Source organism: Mustela putorius, unplaced genomic scaffold, assembly GCF_011764305.1.
Source record: "Mustela putorius furo isolate JIRA1106 unplaced genomic scaffold, ASM1176430v1.1 tig00003909_pilon_pilon_pilon, whole genome shotgun sequence".
NCBI lineage: Eukaryota > Metazoa > Chordata > Mammalia > Carnivora > Mustelidae > Mustela > Mustela putorius.
In genome coordinates, this window is record NW_025422057.1 from 25,404,171 (window position 1) to 25,420,654 (window position 16,484).

At 45.6% G+C, this 16,484-nt stretch overlaps 1 protein-coding gene across 1 annotated transcript; it reads right to left on the reverse strand.

Moving 5' to 3' along the window:
• Positions 1-2,970: 2,970 nt before the first annotated feature.
• On the reverse strand, positions 2,971-15,977 carry INA (internexin neuronal intermediate filament protein alpha). The gene is made up of 3 exons (XM_004749347.3): positions 14,787-15,977; positions 6,553-6,677; positions 2,971-5,009 (listed from the first exon to the last, which is right to left on the reverse strand). The coding sequence occupies exons 1-3, from the start codon at positions 15,849-15,851 to the stop codon at positions 4,697-4,699; spliced, it is 1,503 nt and encodes a 500-aa protein (XP_004749404.1). The 5' UTR covers positions 15,852-15,977; the 3' UTR covers positions 2,971-4,696.
• Between the last annotated feature and the right edge of the window lie 507 nt (positions 15,978-16,484).

A 16,484-nucleotide genomic window follows, 5' to 3' on the forward strand; every position in this document is an offset into this window, starting at 1 on the left:
AGAGGTTTAAACCACTGAGTCACCCAGGCGCCCCTAGATTTATTTACTTATTTTAGAGAGAGAGCATGCACACACAAGGTGGGGAGCAGAGGCAGAGGGAGAGAGAGAGAGACTCGAGCAGACACCAGCACTGAGTGGGGAGCCCAACACGGGCCTCAATCTCAAGACCCTGAGACCATGACCTGAGCCAAAACCAAGAGTCAAACGCCCAACTGACTGCTTCATTCAGACACCGCCCAGTGAGTTTTAAAAAAACATTTTCAAACTATTTCATGTTTGCCTCTAGAGTCATGAATGGTGGTTCTGGACTCCCTAGTTGGGTTCACAAGTAAGTTCTAGAAGTTTACCTGCAGGACTATATGTGACTTGCATCGAGTCTGGAGCTAAAATTTGAACTCTGGTTTCTAGACAGTTGCTCAGATCTTGCCCCCCTCTGTAGCCAGTGCAGTAAAACGAATTCTAACTATCCTGGATTTATTACCTCCTGAGGAATTGTCCCTTCTGCAACATCCCATCATTTCCAGGCCCTTTGATACTGAGCTGCAGAGTTCCTTTGCAAAATTATTTTTTAAAACTCATTTTTAGGGGCACCTGGGTGGCTCAGTGGGTTAAAGCCTCTGCCTTCAGCTCAGGTCATGATCCCAGGGTCCTGGGATCGAGCCCCACATCGGGCTCTCTGCTCAGCAAGGAGTCTGTTTCCCTGGCTCTCTCTCTGCCTGCCTCTCTGCCTATTCATGTTCTCTGTCAAATAAATAAATAAAATATATTTAAAAAGCCCCTCCTTTTTAAAAATTAGGTAAAAGCACACAATTCTATTTTGTTTTTACTAGGAGGTGACTCAGTTAGATGGGCTTAGAACCCAGGTTTGAGCTGTCACGACCTCATGGCAATGCAGGAAGCTAATAGGTTCAGGAAGTCTGCAAAGTGTAGCAATTTGCCTGTGGGACTTGGTGTTGTCAAAGGTTTCCAGGGCAGAAAAACCATAAGTAAAACCCAGTGGGGAAGAGGGGAAAAAGAGGAGAAAAATAAATATTTTTACTCCCTCGAGTGAGAGAACTTTCTTTTATGTAGAGAGGCAATATAGGAAAGAGAAGCAGGCACTACAGTCTGAAGACAAGGGTTCAAATCCCAGCTCTCTTATTCTGTGACATTAGACAAAGGGTTTTAACTTTGTCATTCCCAGGCTCTATATCTTTATTTGTAAAATGGATCTACAAATACTAACTAAAGAGTGGTTGTGAGGTTTCAATGAGATAATTCTGTTTACTGCCTACTACAGTGTCTGACACATAGTAGACAGGCACTGAAGAAATTAAAGCTGTTATTAGTCTCAGGATGCAGGGGAACCTCATTGTCTAAAGAATCTGAAAGTCGTCATTGGTTATACTAATGTGCTTTATGGACAGGCTTCCCCACAATCGCAGACTCACTGTGGTGTCCTGTTCTGTCATTAACCGATGGGGTTGCTTCCTTCCCCCTCCCTTCTCTTCCCTGCCTTATGATTCTGAATGCTATGTTTCCTTGTTACGGAAATTGTCCCGATTTAATGATTCATCAACTCCTTAAGATGCTTTTAATCCTTTATAAATGAGCTCATGGCAATTAGTGGCAACTCACTGAAAATAGGAGATGCCAATTAGAGCTAGAAATTATATAAATGTAATAAAAGCCTGGCAGTTTTGCATCCAGAAGAATCCATTAATGAAATGGTATTCTTAAAAGTGGCAACCAATATCTGTATTTCAAACCCATGTATTGATGAGACTATTATCGTTCCTTAAGAGGTCCTCAAAGATGTTTAATTGTTATAAAACTCTCATTGTTGGTGTGGGACTAACATCCCTTTTCCCGAAGCAATACGATCCATGTATCTTTGCAAGGCATGCAAGCACTCTAAGCCAGATGCACTGAGAATGACGGTATCTATCAGGATTCAGCAAGCTCCGCTTCATACCTGCATCAGTGTATTCCCCTCATTTAGTCTCTATCCCAGAACCTAACATGACATTAGGGGATCCCAACTTGGAAGTCCATGGACTTCCGGACACCAGAGGCAGATGGTTCAACAAGAAACCCCAAGCCCCTTGATATTACAAAGCTTTGTGTGTGGATTTTTCTGGGAGAAATGTCCATAGCTTTCTACAAGGGGTCTGTAATCCATAAAGGGTTAAGAATCATTACAGTAGAGGAAAATTCTATTACTGCTGCCAATGGGCTAATTAAACATATGGGTTCTGCAGAAATATAAACCCATCTTCAAAAAAAGAGACAAGATACTGTTTTGAATTACCTTTTACCATATGCGTTCTGCCACTTCATTCTCAGAAATGTTCAAGTTAAGCTAGTTGAATCATTATCCAGGCACAGAACGTATTGTCTTGCATCATTTGTTTGATTTCTCCACTCCTTGCCATAAACTGACCGCTTAGTGCATTATGTGTTTGAGACAGTGTGAGCACACACAGACTATAGAACGCCAAAGCCTTGGCAAGGGAAAAAAACCCAAACTGTAAATGTGGATGCGTAACCGACTGAGCCACCCAGGCTTCCCATGTAAACGCGGATGCAAAAGCAGAGAATATACAATTCCAAAATTATTTGGGGTCCAGCTGTCTTACTGAACCAGAACAGTGCTTCTCTCTCTCTCTTAAAGATTTTGAGAGAGAGAGAGCATGAGCAGGGGCAGGGGCAGAGGGAGAGGGAGCAACAGATTCCCCACTGAGCAGGGTGCCCATCACAGAGCTCAACCCCAGGACCACGAGATCATGATTTGAGCCAAAGGTAGATACTTAACTGACGGAGCCACCCAGGCATCCCTCTCTCTTTTTTAAGTAAGCTCTAGGCCCAATATGGGGCTTGAACTCACGACCCTGAGACTGAGTCACATGCTCTACCAACTAAGCCAGCCAGGAGCCCCCAAAACAGCACTTTTCTCTACTGTAGCCGCAAAAACCACAGAACACATGTTGGTGGGATTCGTGTGACTTTTAATTCTTATCTTACTAACGTGTTACAGTAAGTGTGGGGAGTAAAGACAGGGATGGAGTGAGGGAAAGGTGGAAGAGAAAGTATCTTTCCAGTTCCTTGAACTGCTGAAGCAGGTCCTAGGATAAGAAAGTTCAGGAACAGCATCACGCCCTATCACAGCAGCACTTGCAGCAGAGGTGCGTGACAGACACGGCAACTCTTAGGTCTGGCGGAAGGGACTGCAGGACAGACTTAGCCCTACATCGAACTTGGCACATGTGGAAGGCGGGGCAATGCGGCTGCTACACGGTCGGGCAGGTGAAAAGCGGACTCTCCAGAGTGTCCTTTCTCGCACACGAGTAGGAGCACGTGTGCCCTTCTCTAGCCTGAGCGTCACTGCCTCTCCAGCAGGGAAAGGAGACCCCACCAGCCATGCAACAATGGGAAAACTGTGGGGGTAGGGCTCTTTTAGAAAAGAGAAGGATTTCATTTTTATGTTTGCTGGTGGTGGTGATTGACCAGAAGCGATTCCTGTTACTTTTGGGCAGTAGCATTGTGTTCTGGTGATAAAGTAATTACACTCAGCACTCTTACAAGGCAAAGGAGAGTGAAAGCAAGGCCTCTTTAGGACCGAGACAGTGAGAAAGGGGCTATGTGTGTTCTAAGGGTAAGGGCCTGAAACAGCTAATTCTAGATCACCACAAATGAACTCACACAGATCAATGAGACCTCAACTTTTTCCATTCACACAAATACTCACCTCTTCTAGCTTCTACTACTAAATCTAAGGTCAGCTTAATCACAGGTTGGGGCACTATGACCGTGTTTCTAAAGTTAAAGTGAACAACTACATTCTTCATATTTTTTTTCTCCCTAAATTAAGTGGATTTGAAGAAGTTGAATGCCTAAAATCTAGGGACTCTTTTCATTATTTGTTGGGGACAACCCTTAAAACTCATCACTGCCATTTTTCTTCACTTACAGAATTGGAAGGACGTGAAATGGGTAGGGAGAAGTCATTACACGAATCACAGAAATGGTCAACATGCATCTAATTTTACCCATTTAACAAAGAGACCTAAAGGGGGTAAATTAAGTTCTTTTGAGAAGAACCTAACTGTTTTTAAGGGGGAAGAATACTACACTAGCTTTTTTTTTTTTTTTTCTTCCTGAATGGAATAAAAGGATAGATGGAATTTCGAGGGGAGGGAGGAAGTTTCTATTAAACAAACACCTATCACTTGTGAAGCAGTTTCGTCGGAGTGCTGTTGTTGGATGTGGACCATTGGTTTATCTTTGGCAGTGATCTTATGTTTTAGGTACCTAGAATGAGACTATAGGGCTGGGTGAGGTCTGGGTATAGTGAGTGAATGTAAGTTTTAATTTCAATTCACAGCAAATGACGATGATCACAGATTTAGCACCTTAGTTTGTACTTCCTCTGTACCTGAATCATCTAACGCTGTGAAGCCTGAGCTTTAAGTGAGAAAGCTGAGTTCTTAGATAACTCCTCTGTTATTGGCGCTAGGACTGCACTTTGCTCCAACCTAAGGGGTGGTTGTATTATTAGAGAAAGTGGAGTGTTCAATGCTAGGTAGGAGACTGAAGCCTTGAAGACATTTTCTAGTGGTGACAGGTGTTTTGGTTCAGGAATAGGCTCTTTAACAAGTCAAATGCATATTATCCCCTCTTAAGCATTAACTTTTTTTTTTTTTTTAAAGCGACAGAATTATATTTTTTGGCTTGAAGTGGTGCTTTCTTCTATAATTGATTTCTCGGTTTTCTTAGTAGATATTACGGTCTCCTCTAGTATTTCTTCAAAACTTTCCCCTATCTGGGAGGTTTTCTTAGAGGTTGCCTTAGAAGCCTCCTCCTCCTCCTCCTCCTCTTTCTTAAAGGACAGCCCAGTGGATGAGACTTTGGAGGTTGTAGAACTGAGGATTCTAGGTGGAAGCAGATAAGCCGGATTGGGGGGTGGATTCAGCCCTGAAATGCTTAATCCACTGGTGCTAAAACGTGTCTCCTCACCTTCCAGCAGTTTCCTGTAAATCCAACAGAGAAAAAGTCTTAGGAAGTCAACTTATAATTAAAAAAAAAAAAACAAAAACAAAAAACGACTTAACCCTCCAGCTCCTATTCATTTTAGAAAGATTCCAAAAGACTCTGCAGTTTCTTTGTGAGGTTGAGACCAATAAATATTGTCTTCCAAGGTTCAAAGACTTAGGAGTTGATCTAGCACATACATACATATGTTCACATACATGCACACGTGCATGTGCACACATACACACACTCACACACCTTTAGCATCAGCTGTGTTTAAAGCACCATCAAAGGGAAACCTACCCTATTCATGAATACATTCAAAAGGGAATTTTTGTACAATTCCCCTTGGCCTCATCACACCCATTTCTGGCACTTTAGAGTTTACAAAGCTCTAAGGAGAAGTAATTTTACTAATTAGAACCTTAAGTGCAACAGGGATAAGGAGGTGAGAAGCCCACAGAGGAAGGAGATGCCTCATTTAGCCTGAACTTGAGATTTGTACTTTTTTTTCAATGTAGAGGAGTACAAAGAAAAGGGAAACAGCAACTTCAAAAACCAGTGAATTCAACTGTTTCAGATACCAGATTTTTACTCAGCTTAGCCTAATGAGCATATAGCAATGGGCCCAATGCCTTTTTTTCTTATCTCTAATACTGCTTATCATCTTTTCTTTAAAACCAGAAACTCAAGACACTATCACATACTCTTGGAGTTTTGTTTTGAAGAAGTATATATAATGTAAAAGAAAAAGAATTCTCAGATCAGGGTTGAAGCTGAGCTCTTCCTTTTACCAGCACCATGACTCACAACGAGTTACATGGTCAGTCTGTGGTTCAATTTTCCTCGTCTGCAAAATGGAAATAATATGACCAGATACTAGATCATTTAAATACAGTATCTAATAGTGCCTGGAACATAGTAGCCATTCAGAAAATAGTAGCTACTGTTATTACCTTTTTTTTTTTTTTTTAAGATTTTATTTATTTATTTGACAGAGAGAGATCACAAGCAGCAGAGAGGCAGGCAGAGAGAGAGAGAGAGGGAAGCAGGCTCCCCGCTGAGCAGAGAGCCCGATGCGGACCTCGATCCCAGGACCCTGAGATCATGACCTGAGCCGAAGGCAGCGGCTTAACCCACTGAGCCACCCAGGCGCCCATGTTATTACCTTTTTTTAAAGGCAAATGTTTGCTTGAACATTGAGAAGAAATTCAGAGGGATACTTCACCTGTTAGGATGTTCTATGTTGTGTAAGCCCTATTTTTTTAAAAGTTAGAATCTTTAAAAATGAATACTCAACATTATCTCCTTCAATCCTAGAAGAGACAAGTAGACCACTCCAGGACTAGTAGGGTGGAGTTGGGATATAAACAAGTTGAGGGACAGAGGAGTTAGCTCCCCTGCAAGGGGCCAGAGATGACTTTCCTCATCCCTTCTCACCCATTAGAAATTGGAGAGACTATAAAACCACTTATCCACTTATTTGGGGGGTGTTGCCCCAGGTGGCTGGATCTGCTTGGGGGAGCATGCTCTTTGAAATACCTGTAAGCAGCTATCTCAATATCAAGAGCCATTTTGACATTGAGCAAATCCTGGTATTCCCGAAGGTGGCGGGCCATCTCACTCTTGGTGTTCCGCAGGTCATTCTCCAGCTGCCCGATGCTATCCTGAAAAGTGACATATCCAGCATCTTTGAATCAGCTGCAATGCAGTGAGATTTCCACAAAACAAGGATTCTCAACCCTGATGACACATTAAAAATCTAGGCCTGTCCCCCGGCCCAGATTCTGATTTGCTCGTTCTGGGGTGAGGTCCCTGCCTCTGCATTGTTTCACAAGGTCCCCAGGAGACTCAGATGCATGGTAAGGGTTGGCAACTTCTACTGCATTTGTGCTTCTCAAATGCACACCAGGGAGGTATTTTCTCTCTCTCTTGTTAAACAGGCACCTGAAACTGATACCAGGCTGTATATTAACTGACTGGAATTTAAGTAAAAACTTAGAAAAAAAAAAAACCCAAACCCACAACTTACTTCTCCTCCCTCCCTTGCTTATTGTATTGCTACTGAATAATTCAGCTGTTGTATGTCCTCTCCAAAACCCAAAGCTTCAGGTTAGGAGTTTAGACTCAGAAAATTCCAACTGTGAAAAGCACAGAGAAGATAGCAAGTCTTCTCTGCCTCCATTCCGTCTGGATGGTTTCCTGGAAGTCTGCTGCTAGATCACCTTACTGAAAGCATTTTATGCAGCAGGCAAGGAGGAAGCAGAAATACTCCACAGAATTTAAAAAATCCAAATGGCAGGCTGAAATTAGACTTTTAAGAAAGAAACTAGGGGGCACTTGGGTGGGGTCAGTCGGTTGGGCAGCCAGCTCTCCATTTCGGCTGAGGTCATGATCTCGGTATGGTTAAGTCTACCCCTGGACTGGGCTCTGCACTCAATGCAGAGTCTGCTTGGGATCTGCTCCATCTGCCCCTCCCCCCACTTGCCGTTTCTCTCTCTCCCAAATATATAAAATCTTTGAAAATAAATTAAAAAGAAACTAGGTCCATATAATAGTTTTGCTCCAAATTCTTTCAGGTGCAAACCCAGAAGAAAAATAGCTTAAAATTTTTTTTCTTAAATTTTATTTATTTGAGAGAGAAAGAGAGAGACCACAAGCAGGAAGGGGAGGGGAGAAGGAGAGAGAAACTCAAAGCAGACTCCCCTCGGAGCCCAGTGTAAGGCTCCGTCACATGATCCTGGCTGAGCTCACCACCTAAGTGGAAACCAAAAGTCTGAGGCTTAACTGACTGCGCCACCTGGGTACCCAAAAAATAACTTTTTTTTTTTTTAAAGATTTTATTTATTTACTTGACAGACAGAGATCACAAGCAGGCAGAGAGGCAGGCAGAGAGAGAGGAAGAAGCAGGCTCCCCACCGAGCAGAGGGCTGGACTGGATGTGGGGCTCCATCCCAGGACCCTGGGACCATGACCTTAGCCGAAGGCAGAGGCTTTAACCCACTGAGCCACCCAGGCGCCCCCCCAAAAAATAACTTTAATCTTTGATCCTTGAGCAGCCAGAGGGTCTTTTAAACTTTTTTTTTTTTTAAGATTTATTTGAGAGAGCATGAGAGAGAGAGAGAGCACACCTGCGTGCACACTCGGTGTGGGGGTGGGGGGTGCAGCAGGAGAGAATCTTCAAGCAAGCTCCCCACTGAGCACAGAGCCCAGCTCTGGGCTTGATTCCATGACCCATGAGATCACAACCTGAGCTAAAACCAGGAGTCCAGCTGCTTAACTAAATGAGCCACCTAGGTGCCCCCAAAGGGTCTTTTGAAAACACAGCAGATCTAGTCGCTCACCTGTCTGAAACCCTCTAACAGCTTTACAATAAAGTCCCAACTCCTCAGCATGGCCTGTACTATTCCCCTGGCTCAAAGGGTTTCAGCGACCTTGGCTTTCTCTTTTACTTCTTATGCTAAATTCACTTCTGCTCCAGGCCCCTCTTTAAGCTAGCTGTTTCATCTGTTTGGAATGTTCTGTAGTGGGTCTTCTGTGGCCGACTCTCAGTCACTGAAGATTCAGTTCAAATGCCCTCTAGTCAGTCTTCCTTTGTGTCCAAATTAAGCAGCCCAGTTTACCTCAAGCGGGGGCAGTGGCTAGCATGGGAAAGGACATCATGAAAATGAGAAAAAGGCACCTCCAGTGGGAGGACAAATTAAAAGAAAGCACATACTTGAACTGGCCGCTCTGCTTTATCATTATCTGAAATTCTTTCATTTATTTATTACTTTACTAATTTATTTTCTGTCACCTTCCTCTATCTCATGGTTTTTCCACCTAGACACTGTTGACATTTGGGGCTGGATTGTTCTTTGCTGTCGGGGGCTGTCCTGTGAATTGGAGGGTGTTTAGCAAGTACTCTCCCTCCTGGTTGTGATAACCAACAATGTTCCCAGACACTGCTAAATGTCCCCCGGAAGGCAAGTCACTCCTATCAGAGAACGACTGCTCTAGAATGTACTCGATGTGGAAATGGGGGCTGATTCTGTATGGTTCACCACTGAAAGCCCAGAGCCTAGAGCAATGCACATTGTAGATGGCCTGTGAGTCATCATCGTTAAATGAATGAACCGTGCTACACCAGCGCCTCTTTTCCTCTGCCCTGAAAAGATGTGAGCAAATAACCATATAATTCAGTTGCAACTTTGTCGACATGAAGAACACAGCAATTCAGAGTAAATTCTGTGAAACAGTGATGCAGATAAACATGAGAAACCTCAAGAGGTAAGTGGTGAGGGATCCTTGTAACTTCTTGTGTGGGGATGACGAAGTGATGGTGGAAAGCAGGGCTGGTAACATTGGGAGGTGCAAACTTCCAAATCAAGAGAATCTGCAGAAAGAATGAAAATTCATACCTCCTACCTCTTCTCTAAATATTGATGGGAATGCTACAAGGGAGAAACTCAATTAACCAATAGGTACAGAGCAAGGAATGACAAGCAGTGGGGAAAATATATATTATACGGACAGTGATGGAAATATTCCAAAGTGTGTTAAGAGATCATAAGGGCTTAAAATGATTTTTACCAAACATTTTACTTGATGGTTGTTAGTTGAGGTTAAACTAACCTACAAGCAAGTCTGCTAGTGCTGCACTGGGGTGGGGGGTAAGAGAAGCGATATTACTGTGGGAAAGGGGAGAGGGAGGAAGACCTCTCAGTAGGCAAGGGACAGGAGAAATGAAATCTGAGGAAAAGAGGAGGATTTCATCAGGATCTTGGGGTTGCATTTCTTGCCCTGCCTCAAATAGCCAACACGCCCCAGTCAGTTTTCTATATTTTAGTCTCTTCAAAATTTCCATTTCTATATATGGAAAATTATAACATTCTTTTCTGAGGTGTTCTGAGATCCTCAAGTTGGGAGTTCAAATTAAGCACCTCACATTGTTATATGAGCCCATTATTTGTTAAATTAGATAACAGGTATTAAAACAGAACTTGTCACGTAAAAATTGGTCAATAAATTATTGTTAGTATCATACCATGCGAGTCTATACCCTTTTTAATCATATGGATGAATTAATCATGAGGCCTCCCTGCAACCTCCTGGATTACCAAGGAAAACAATGTATAATAAGATGTAAATATTAGATAGTTGAAGGCATATTCCTTAAAGCACCAGATTTTTTTTAAATAATGATTTTGGGGGGAAAAAAGCCTTCCTAAAGGGGTTTGTACCATTTTTAAAAATATTTTTTTATTAAAGTACTGTCTACACCCAACATGGGGCTCAAACTCAGGACCCTGAGATCAAGAGTAGCATGCTCCTCCAACCGAGCCAGCCAGGTGCCCCATAGGGGAGGTACCGTTCTTAATGAGGACATAAACATAATGCAGCCTTTCTTAGCAACTATAGGTTATGATAATGAGCAATTATTTTTCTATAATTCTATGATGTCTTTGTCAACTGAGGTATGTCAGATTATTTGGGCCCTAAATGGCTCCAAAGAGCAGTGTTTAAATTAGTGCTTGCTATTTATTGGTTTTCTTTGTTCTGAAAGTTGAACTAAGCTACTCTTTCTCCATGATGGCTGACTCCATTGGTCCCTCTTCTCTATCTTGCAGCATGCTTCAAATTCAAAAGACAACGTCCTTTAGAATCATGAAAAGTAAGAATTAGTAAGTTAGGAGCATCAGAGGGGTCAGCTTCCCAATATGTGATTTGAACATGGACGTTTTGTCTCATCAGCAGATTAGTAAGGTCCTTTCTAAAAACAACATTTTTGTTTCAGAGCTGTGTTTGCTGAATAAAAGGTTGTTGGGAGCTGAGTTCTAGATAGAGATTTTCTTGAATTTTTATGTTACACATTTCACATGTCTATTTTATGGATCAGAGTAGACAAAAAGCATGACACTGCTCCTTTCAGAAGGAAATGGGCTGACTGCTGACCATTGCTCTTCAACATCTAGTCCCTTTGTTTGTGCTGTCTTCAGCCCACACCAGACTGTCTTGCATTGCCCTTCAAAAGCCCTGCCAAAGATGGCCTCCAGCTGGAAATCTGAGCGGAGCGCTGCAGTCTGCCCCCTCCCCCAACAACGCAGCTGCTGTTGGCTTAGCAAGGAGGGAATGGCAGAGGCACTCCCAGTTCCAGCTGGGGTCTCTCCTGGAGTAGTAGCTAAAACAAGTGCTGAGCATCTTCCCAAGGACTGGAAGGATGCAAGGCCTGGAATAAGAGAAAGATCACGCCATACACACATCCGCAGTGGAGGAATGGAACCACAAATAGTGCTATGGATTTCATCACTTTTGGGAGCCCTCAGCCAGGTGAGCAGTAGTAGTGAGCGCAGCAGCACAGTCTGAATGAAAGAGCCCCTCCAGAATCACTGGGCAAGGAGAGAGGATTTTTATAGGTGGACTACCCATATGCCTTCTTCTCCCTCCTGTCTTGGCTTGCTTGCTTGCTTGCTTCCTTTCTTTTTCCCTATCATACTTTGAAATCTTGCTTTCTATGAGCTGGTTTATATTGTGAAGTGTGGTTTAGGTTAGTGCACTGCCAAATCAGCCCAAGGACAATAGGGTGCAGGGCTTTTACTGAAAATGCATATTCCTGGGCCGTACCTGTGAACCACTGAATCCAAATCTTTGGGAGTAGGCCTGAAAATCTTTTTGTTAAGCCCCCAAGTGACCTTGGTGGATCAATGGGTTTAGGAACTGCAAGTTTAAATTTATTTCTGTAGAGGAGCTATCAAGGTGGCCTTGGTTACAGTAATACAATGAGGCAGGGAGGGGCAAAAACAAAACTAAAAACACATGGAAGAGTTAAAAGGAAAAACTGGAACAAATATAGTTTCTTCTTGGATTCTAGTTTCAGAGATAAATCTATCAAGCCATAGATTTATAAGCAGCCAGTGGCACGCCCAACCTCCAAGGGGCCAACCCCTTTTTGCTATTTCATTAGGCTGTATTCCAATCTCATACTAGAGAGAAGAGGGCAGACTTGGCTTTTCTCCCTGGGGAGCATTAACTAATGGTGAGCTTGATTGTTCTGCAAGGTCTTTCAAGGAAAGCTCCAGCTTTCCAAGACTGACCAGAGTACAGGGCCAGGGCCTCCTGCAAAAATATCCTTACGCATCTTTGGGAGAGCAGGGCCTCTAATGGTGGTAGAGCAGCTATGCAGGAACCAGATTCACCCTGGGTCAGAAATGGAAAAGGGTTCAAGCTATAGAGGGTGGCTACATTTGGCTTTTGAAGACAATGGCCCTAGCTCTTCATAATTTCTCCTGTCACCTGATTTGGACAATCTCATATATCATTGTGTACTTACTATGTCACCTTGAATCATTCTTTACCCTTTCAAAACTGTAATAAGCTTTCTATCCTTGAATAGCCTGTCAGCATTCTAGGCAGGGAAAATGTCACTTTAATGGGGCTTTCCTCTGCCTCTTACAGGGTGGTAAGCTTGCAAAGGAAAATGGGCCTATCACTAATCTCTGAAGCAGAAGAAAGAGAACAGCCTCCCATTACTGCAGCGGAAGGGGAGGGGGGAGAGGGCAAGACAACAATGGCTGAATTTCACCGTGGAGAAGGAGGCTTTTCATCTTGGCCAGCACTGCTAAAATTGTTAGAGAAAACAGCCAAAGGATACCCTTGTGACTTCAGGCCTTCAGGTTCGGCAGGTGAGGATGTGAGCCCCTCCTCAGCCTGAAGTCCCAAGGGGTAGGAAATAGCTTTCTGTTGTCTCAGCTGGTCTTCTATTCCACCAGCAGGTCCACTGAGGCTCTGAAGACCAACGCGGACAGGGGCACACTGCAGAGACGCAGATGCTGCAGTTTCTGGAGGGTTTTTGTTTGCTTCCTGCAGACCGTGTCTGGATGACCCTCCTATTGTCTGACACTGAAAGTCATTTAAAGGAAACAAAACAAGTCAGACAATACTGCAATACTGTCACTATCTCTTAGGGGGTAGGGCTAGACCAAGCAAATAGAGGGCATGGCAAAGACCAATTCAGATGGCAGTTGTAGTTGCATGTAAGTTAGCCTTTTTGTAGAAAGACTGGGCTAGCCCTTCATAAGACCCCCTAGCTCATCTTTTGAGGCTTCTAGAAGAATACATGAAATCTCAGTTAACTAAATGTGATTAATTCAGGCCATGCAGGAGCTAGGCCATACAGTGAAAAATTCAAGTTACAGCTTTTGAAGCAGAATAGAAGTATTTACTTGAATAGTACTGTAATTCCAAATGACTCAAACAAATGGTCCAGGCAAGCTTTCTTCTTTTAGCAAATGGAGCAGTTTTAATAGACAATAAATACCTGCACGCCAATAATAATTCTTCAGCTATAGACTAAAACAGTACTTTTGAGGTTTTACTCCTCTCTTTGTTCTTTTTTATTAATGTTTCCAAGCCCTATTAATTTCATCAAATGTAAACTTCGATTTCGGCCAGAATGAGTTATTGCAAATTTCTGAATTAGTACCATTCCACCCAATGGAGCTTTGATTGGACCTCAAAACTGAAACACTATTTAGATTCCTTTCTTTTCTCCTGTCTCTGTACTCTTTGTGGTAATAAGATGCCGTGGTCTCTGTTTGGAGAGAAAAGGAAGATTCAATTAACACCTTCAAAGGAGCTTAGGAGACATGGAAAGATGGAAAAAAAAAATAAGTGGCCTATAACAAAGATAGAATCAGCCATCTCTGTGATTTATCACATACACTGAGGATGGAAAATTGTTAAGGAGATGTGAATTTTCAAGTGGGACCTCACTGCTGCTGAGCAGATTAGGTGTTTTTTGCTAAGTTGTAAGCCATCCATGACAGTGAAAATTGATGCTATGAGGTGACCTTTGATTGCAGGTAGCCAAGACTGATGTGATGGTGTTGCAGAACTAAAAAAAAAAGAACCCAACAAAGCAGTTAATTACCTAGAGAGTCATAACTAGGGCATGATATGGGAGACACATCATTTCTGAGATGGAAAGCACTCTAGATCAGCACCACGGACAGCGCCCATGCCATTCCTATTTGCTAACTGGTATAAATAAAGCTTTCTTTAGGAAGAAATACCAGCAGCAGATCGACAAGGAAACTCGTGTGTGTGTGTGTGTGTGTGTGTGTGTGTGTGTGTCTGTCTGTCTGTCTGTCTTTCTTTGAAGGGGAAGAGGGTAGAGAAGGGCGGTTGTAACTAGCTCAATCTCTCAGCTCCTTGGCTCCCAATCTCTACTCTTTTGAAGGCAAAACTCAAGAAAATGATTGGGCAGAAACCCTTCCGAGAAGGATCCAGCATTCTTCTCCTTAGTACATACCATAGTCAGTCCAGCATTCTTCTCTCTAGCGCAATTCCGGGCACACAGAAAGCCTTCCAAAGTCTACCTAACAATCCAGACAGCCGAGACAGCACTGCCAACATGAGAGACTGTATCCCAACCGCATTGGGTTCACCTCTACTTTGGATGGGGGACTGTTCTTCGGGTCACCAGGGTGTTTATGTCCACTTGCGGACAGAGAGGAATAAATTAGATTTCTGGATTCTGAAAAACATAAGCTTAAGGGTTTTTTCTAAAAGGGCTCGGACAGGGACTTGACGGGCAAGGAAAGAGAGTGACCGGGACTCTAGAATGAATAGTGTAGACTCCTGGGCTTTTGTTTGTCAGCACCTTCAGTTGGGGTCCCCAACTGGAGTTGGAGTAGTTCCCGTTCCTCTCAGTTCCTGGGCCCCAATTGTGTGGGAAGGCATAGGTAGGTGGGGGAGAGGTCAGGGCGCCCCTCCCTTTGCAGCGTTTCAGCCCTTACCTGGTAGCTAGCCACCTCTGCACTGTGCCGCTCCTCCAGCTCCAGGATCTGCCTCTCCAAGGACTCATTGGCCCCACGCAGCCCCTCAATCTCGATGGTGCGTGCCTGCAGCTGACGCCTGTACTCGTGAATCTCCTCGCGGCTTGCCCGGATGGCCTCCGTGCTGCGCGCTGCCTGCTCGTTCAGGTTGGCAAACTTGGACTTGTACCACTCCTCGGCTGACTGGAGGTTCTTGGCAGCCAGGGACTCATACTGGGCGCGGATCTCCCTCAGGGCCGAACTCAGGTCTGGTTTGGCCACAGCCACGTCCACCTCGGCCGCGGCCTGCGACGATGCCTGAAGCGTGGCCAGCAGCTCAGCCACCTCCTCGTCGTGCACCTGGCGCACAAAGGCCAACTCGTCTAGCAGCGACTCCACCTTCTTCTCCAGGTCCAGGCGGGCCAGGGTGGCACCGTCCACGTCGCGCTGCTGCGCCTTCAGCGCGCGCTCGGCGCCTTCTCGCCCTCGACTCTCCTCCTCGCAGCGCGCCCGAAGCCGCTGCACCTCCTCCGCCAACCCGTCGCGCTCCAGCAGGGCCTGCGCGCGCGCCGAGCTCGCCTCCTCCAGCTGCGCGCGCAGGTCGCGCAGCTCGCGCTGGAAGAGCTCGCCGACGCGCGACGGTTCGGCGTGGCGCTGCCGCAGCGCCGCCAGCTCGGCCTCGAGCGCGCGGTTCTGCGTCTCCAGCTGATGCACCTTCTCGATGAACACGGCGAAGCGGTCGTTGAGGCCCTGCAGCTGTTCCTTCTCGTTGGTGCGGATGATCTTGTACTCGTTGGTGCGCGCTGCCGCCTGACTCAGGTCGAGGCCGTCGGATGCGGGGGGCCGGCGGTAGGCCAGGCCCAGGCCAAGCGACGAGGCCGAAGAGCAGGCGGCCGAGGAGGCCACATTGCAGCGGGACAGCGACTGCGAGCGGAAGCTACCCGCGCCACCGGCGCTGGAGAGGCGCGAGGACAGACGAGAGCCATCTCCAAACACCTTGCGGTAGGAGGAGGAGGCGCATAGGTAGTGCTCCGAGCCGAAGCTCATGGTGTCGGGACGAGGGCCGGGAGAGCGGCTGCGACTGAAGATACAGAGGAGAGGAGAGGTGCGCCAGACGGGGCGCGGCTGGGCGGTGTGCACCGGGTTTTAAAGCGCCGGGGCTGGGGCGGCGCGTTGGGGGCGGAGCTCCTGCTCCGGGTCTGGTGGAGAGAGGAAAGGGGGGCATCCAGAAGCGGGGGCGGGGAAGCGCAGTGACAACTGCAGCTGCGCGCGCGGCGGACCTAGGACGCGGAGACAAAGCGATTTGCTTAGAAGCCGCTCCCTGCCCGCGGCACCCCTCCCCAAGAATTGTCTGGTTTGGGAGTGACTTGAGCGGAGGGGTGCCTAAACGACTGGGGTTTCCCATCCGCAGATCACCCGGCTCTGTCGCTGTCCTTGACCCTGTTCTCCTTGCCATCTTTAGCCCACCCAGAGCTAGGGTTTTCTGGGAGGGGTCCCGTACGCCCGCCCATCCCTCCCCGGGAGCTCCTGAGGGTGAGGCCCTGTTTTTTCAGTTAGAATGGGGACTTTGTCTCCTCCCTCAGGCTTTGTCCCTTTCCTCAGCCAGTTCGGGGTTCCCAGGGGGTAGAGTGGGTCTACGTCAGAGAGCATCTCATCAGCTATTCCTCTGCAGCTCGCGGA

Coding starts and splice junctions, on each gene's coding strand:
- INA (XM_004749347.3), bottom strand. CDS start 15,851: ATGAGCTTCGGCTCGGAGCACTACCTATGCGCCTCCTCCTCCTACCGC. Junction 6,678..14,786: donor CAGAGGTGGCTAGCTACCAG/GTAAGGGCTGAA, acceptor GTCACTTTTCAG/GATAGCATCGGGCAGCTGGA. Junction 5,010..6,552: donor ATTGAGATAGCTGCTTACAG/GTATTTCAAAGA, acceptor TTGGATTTACAG/GAAACTGCTGGAAGGTGAGG.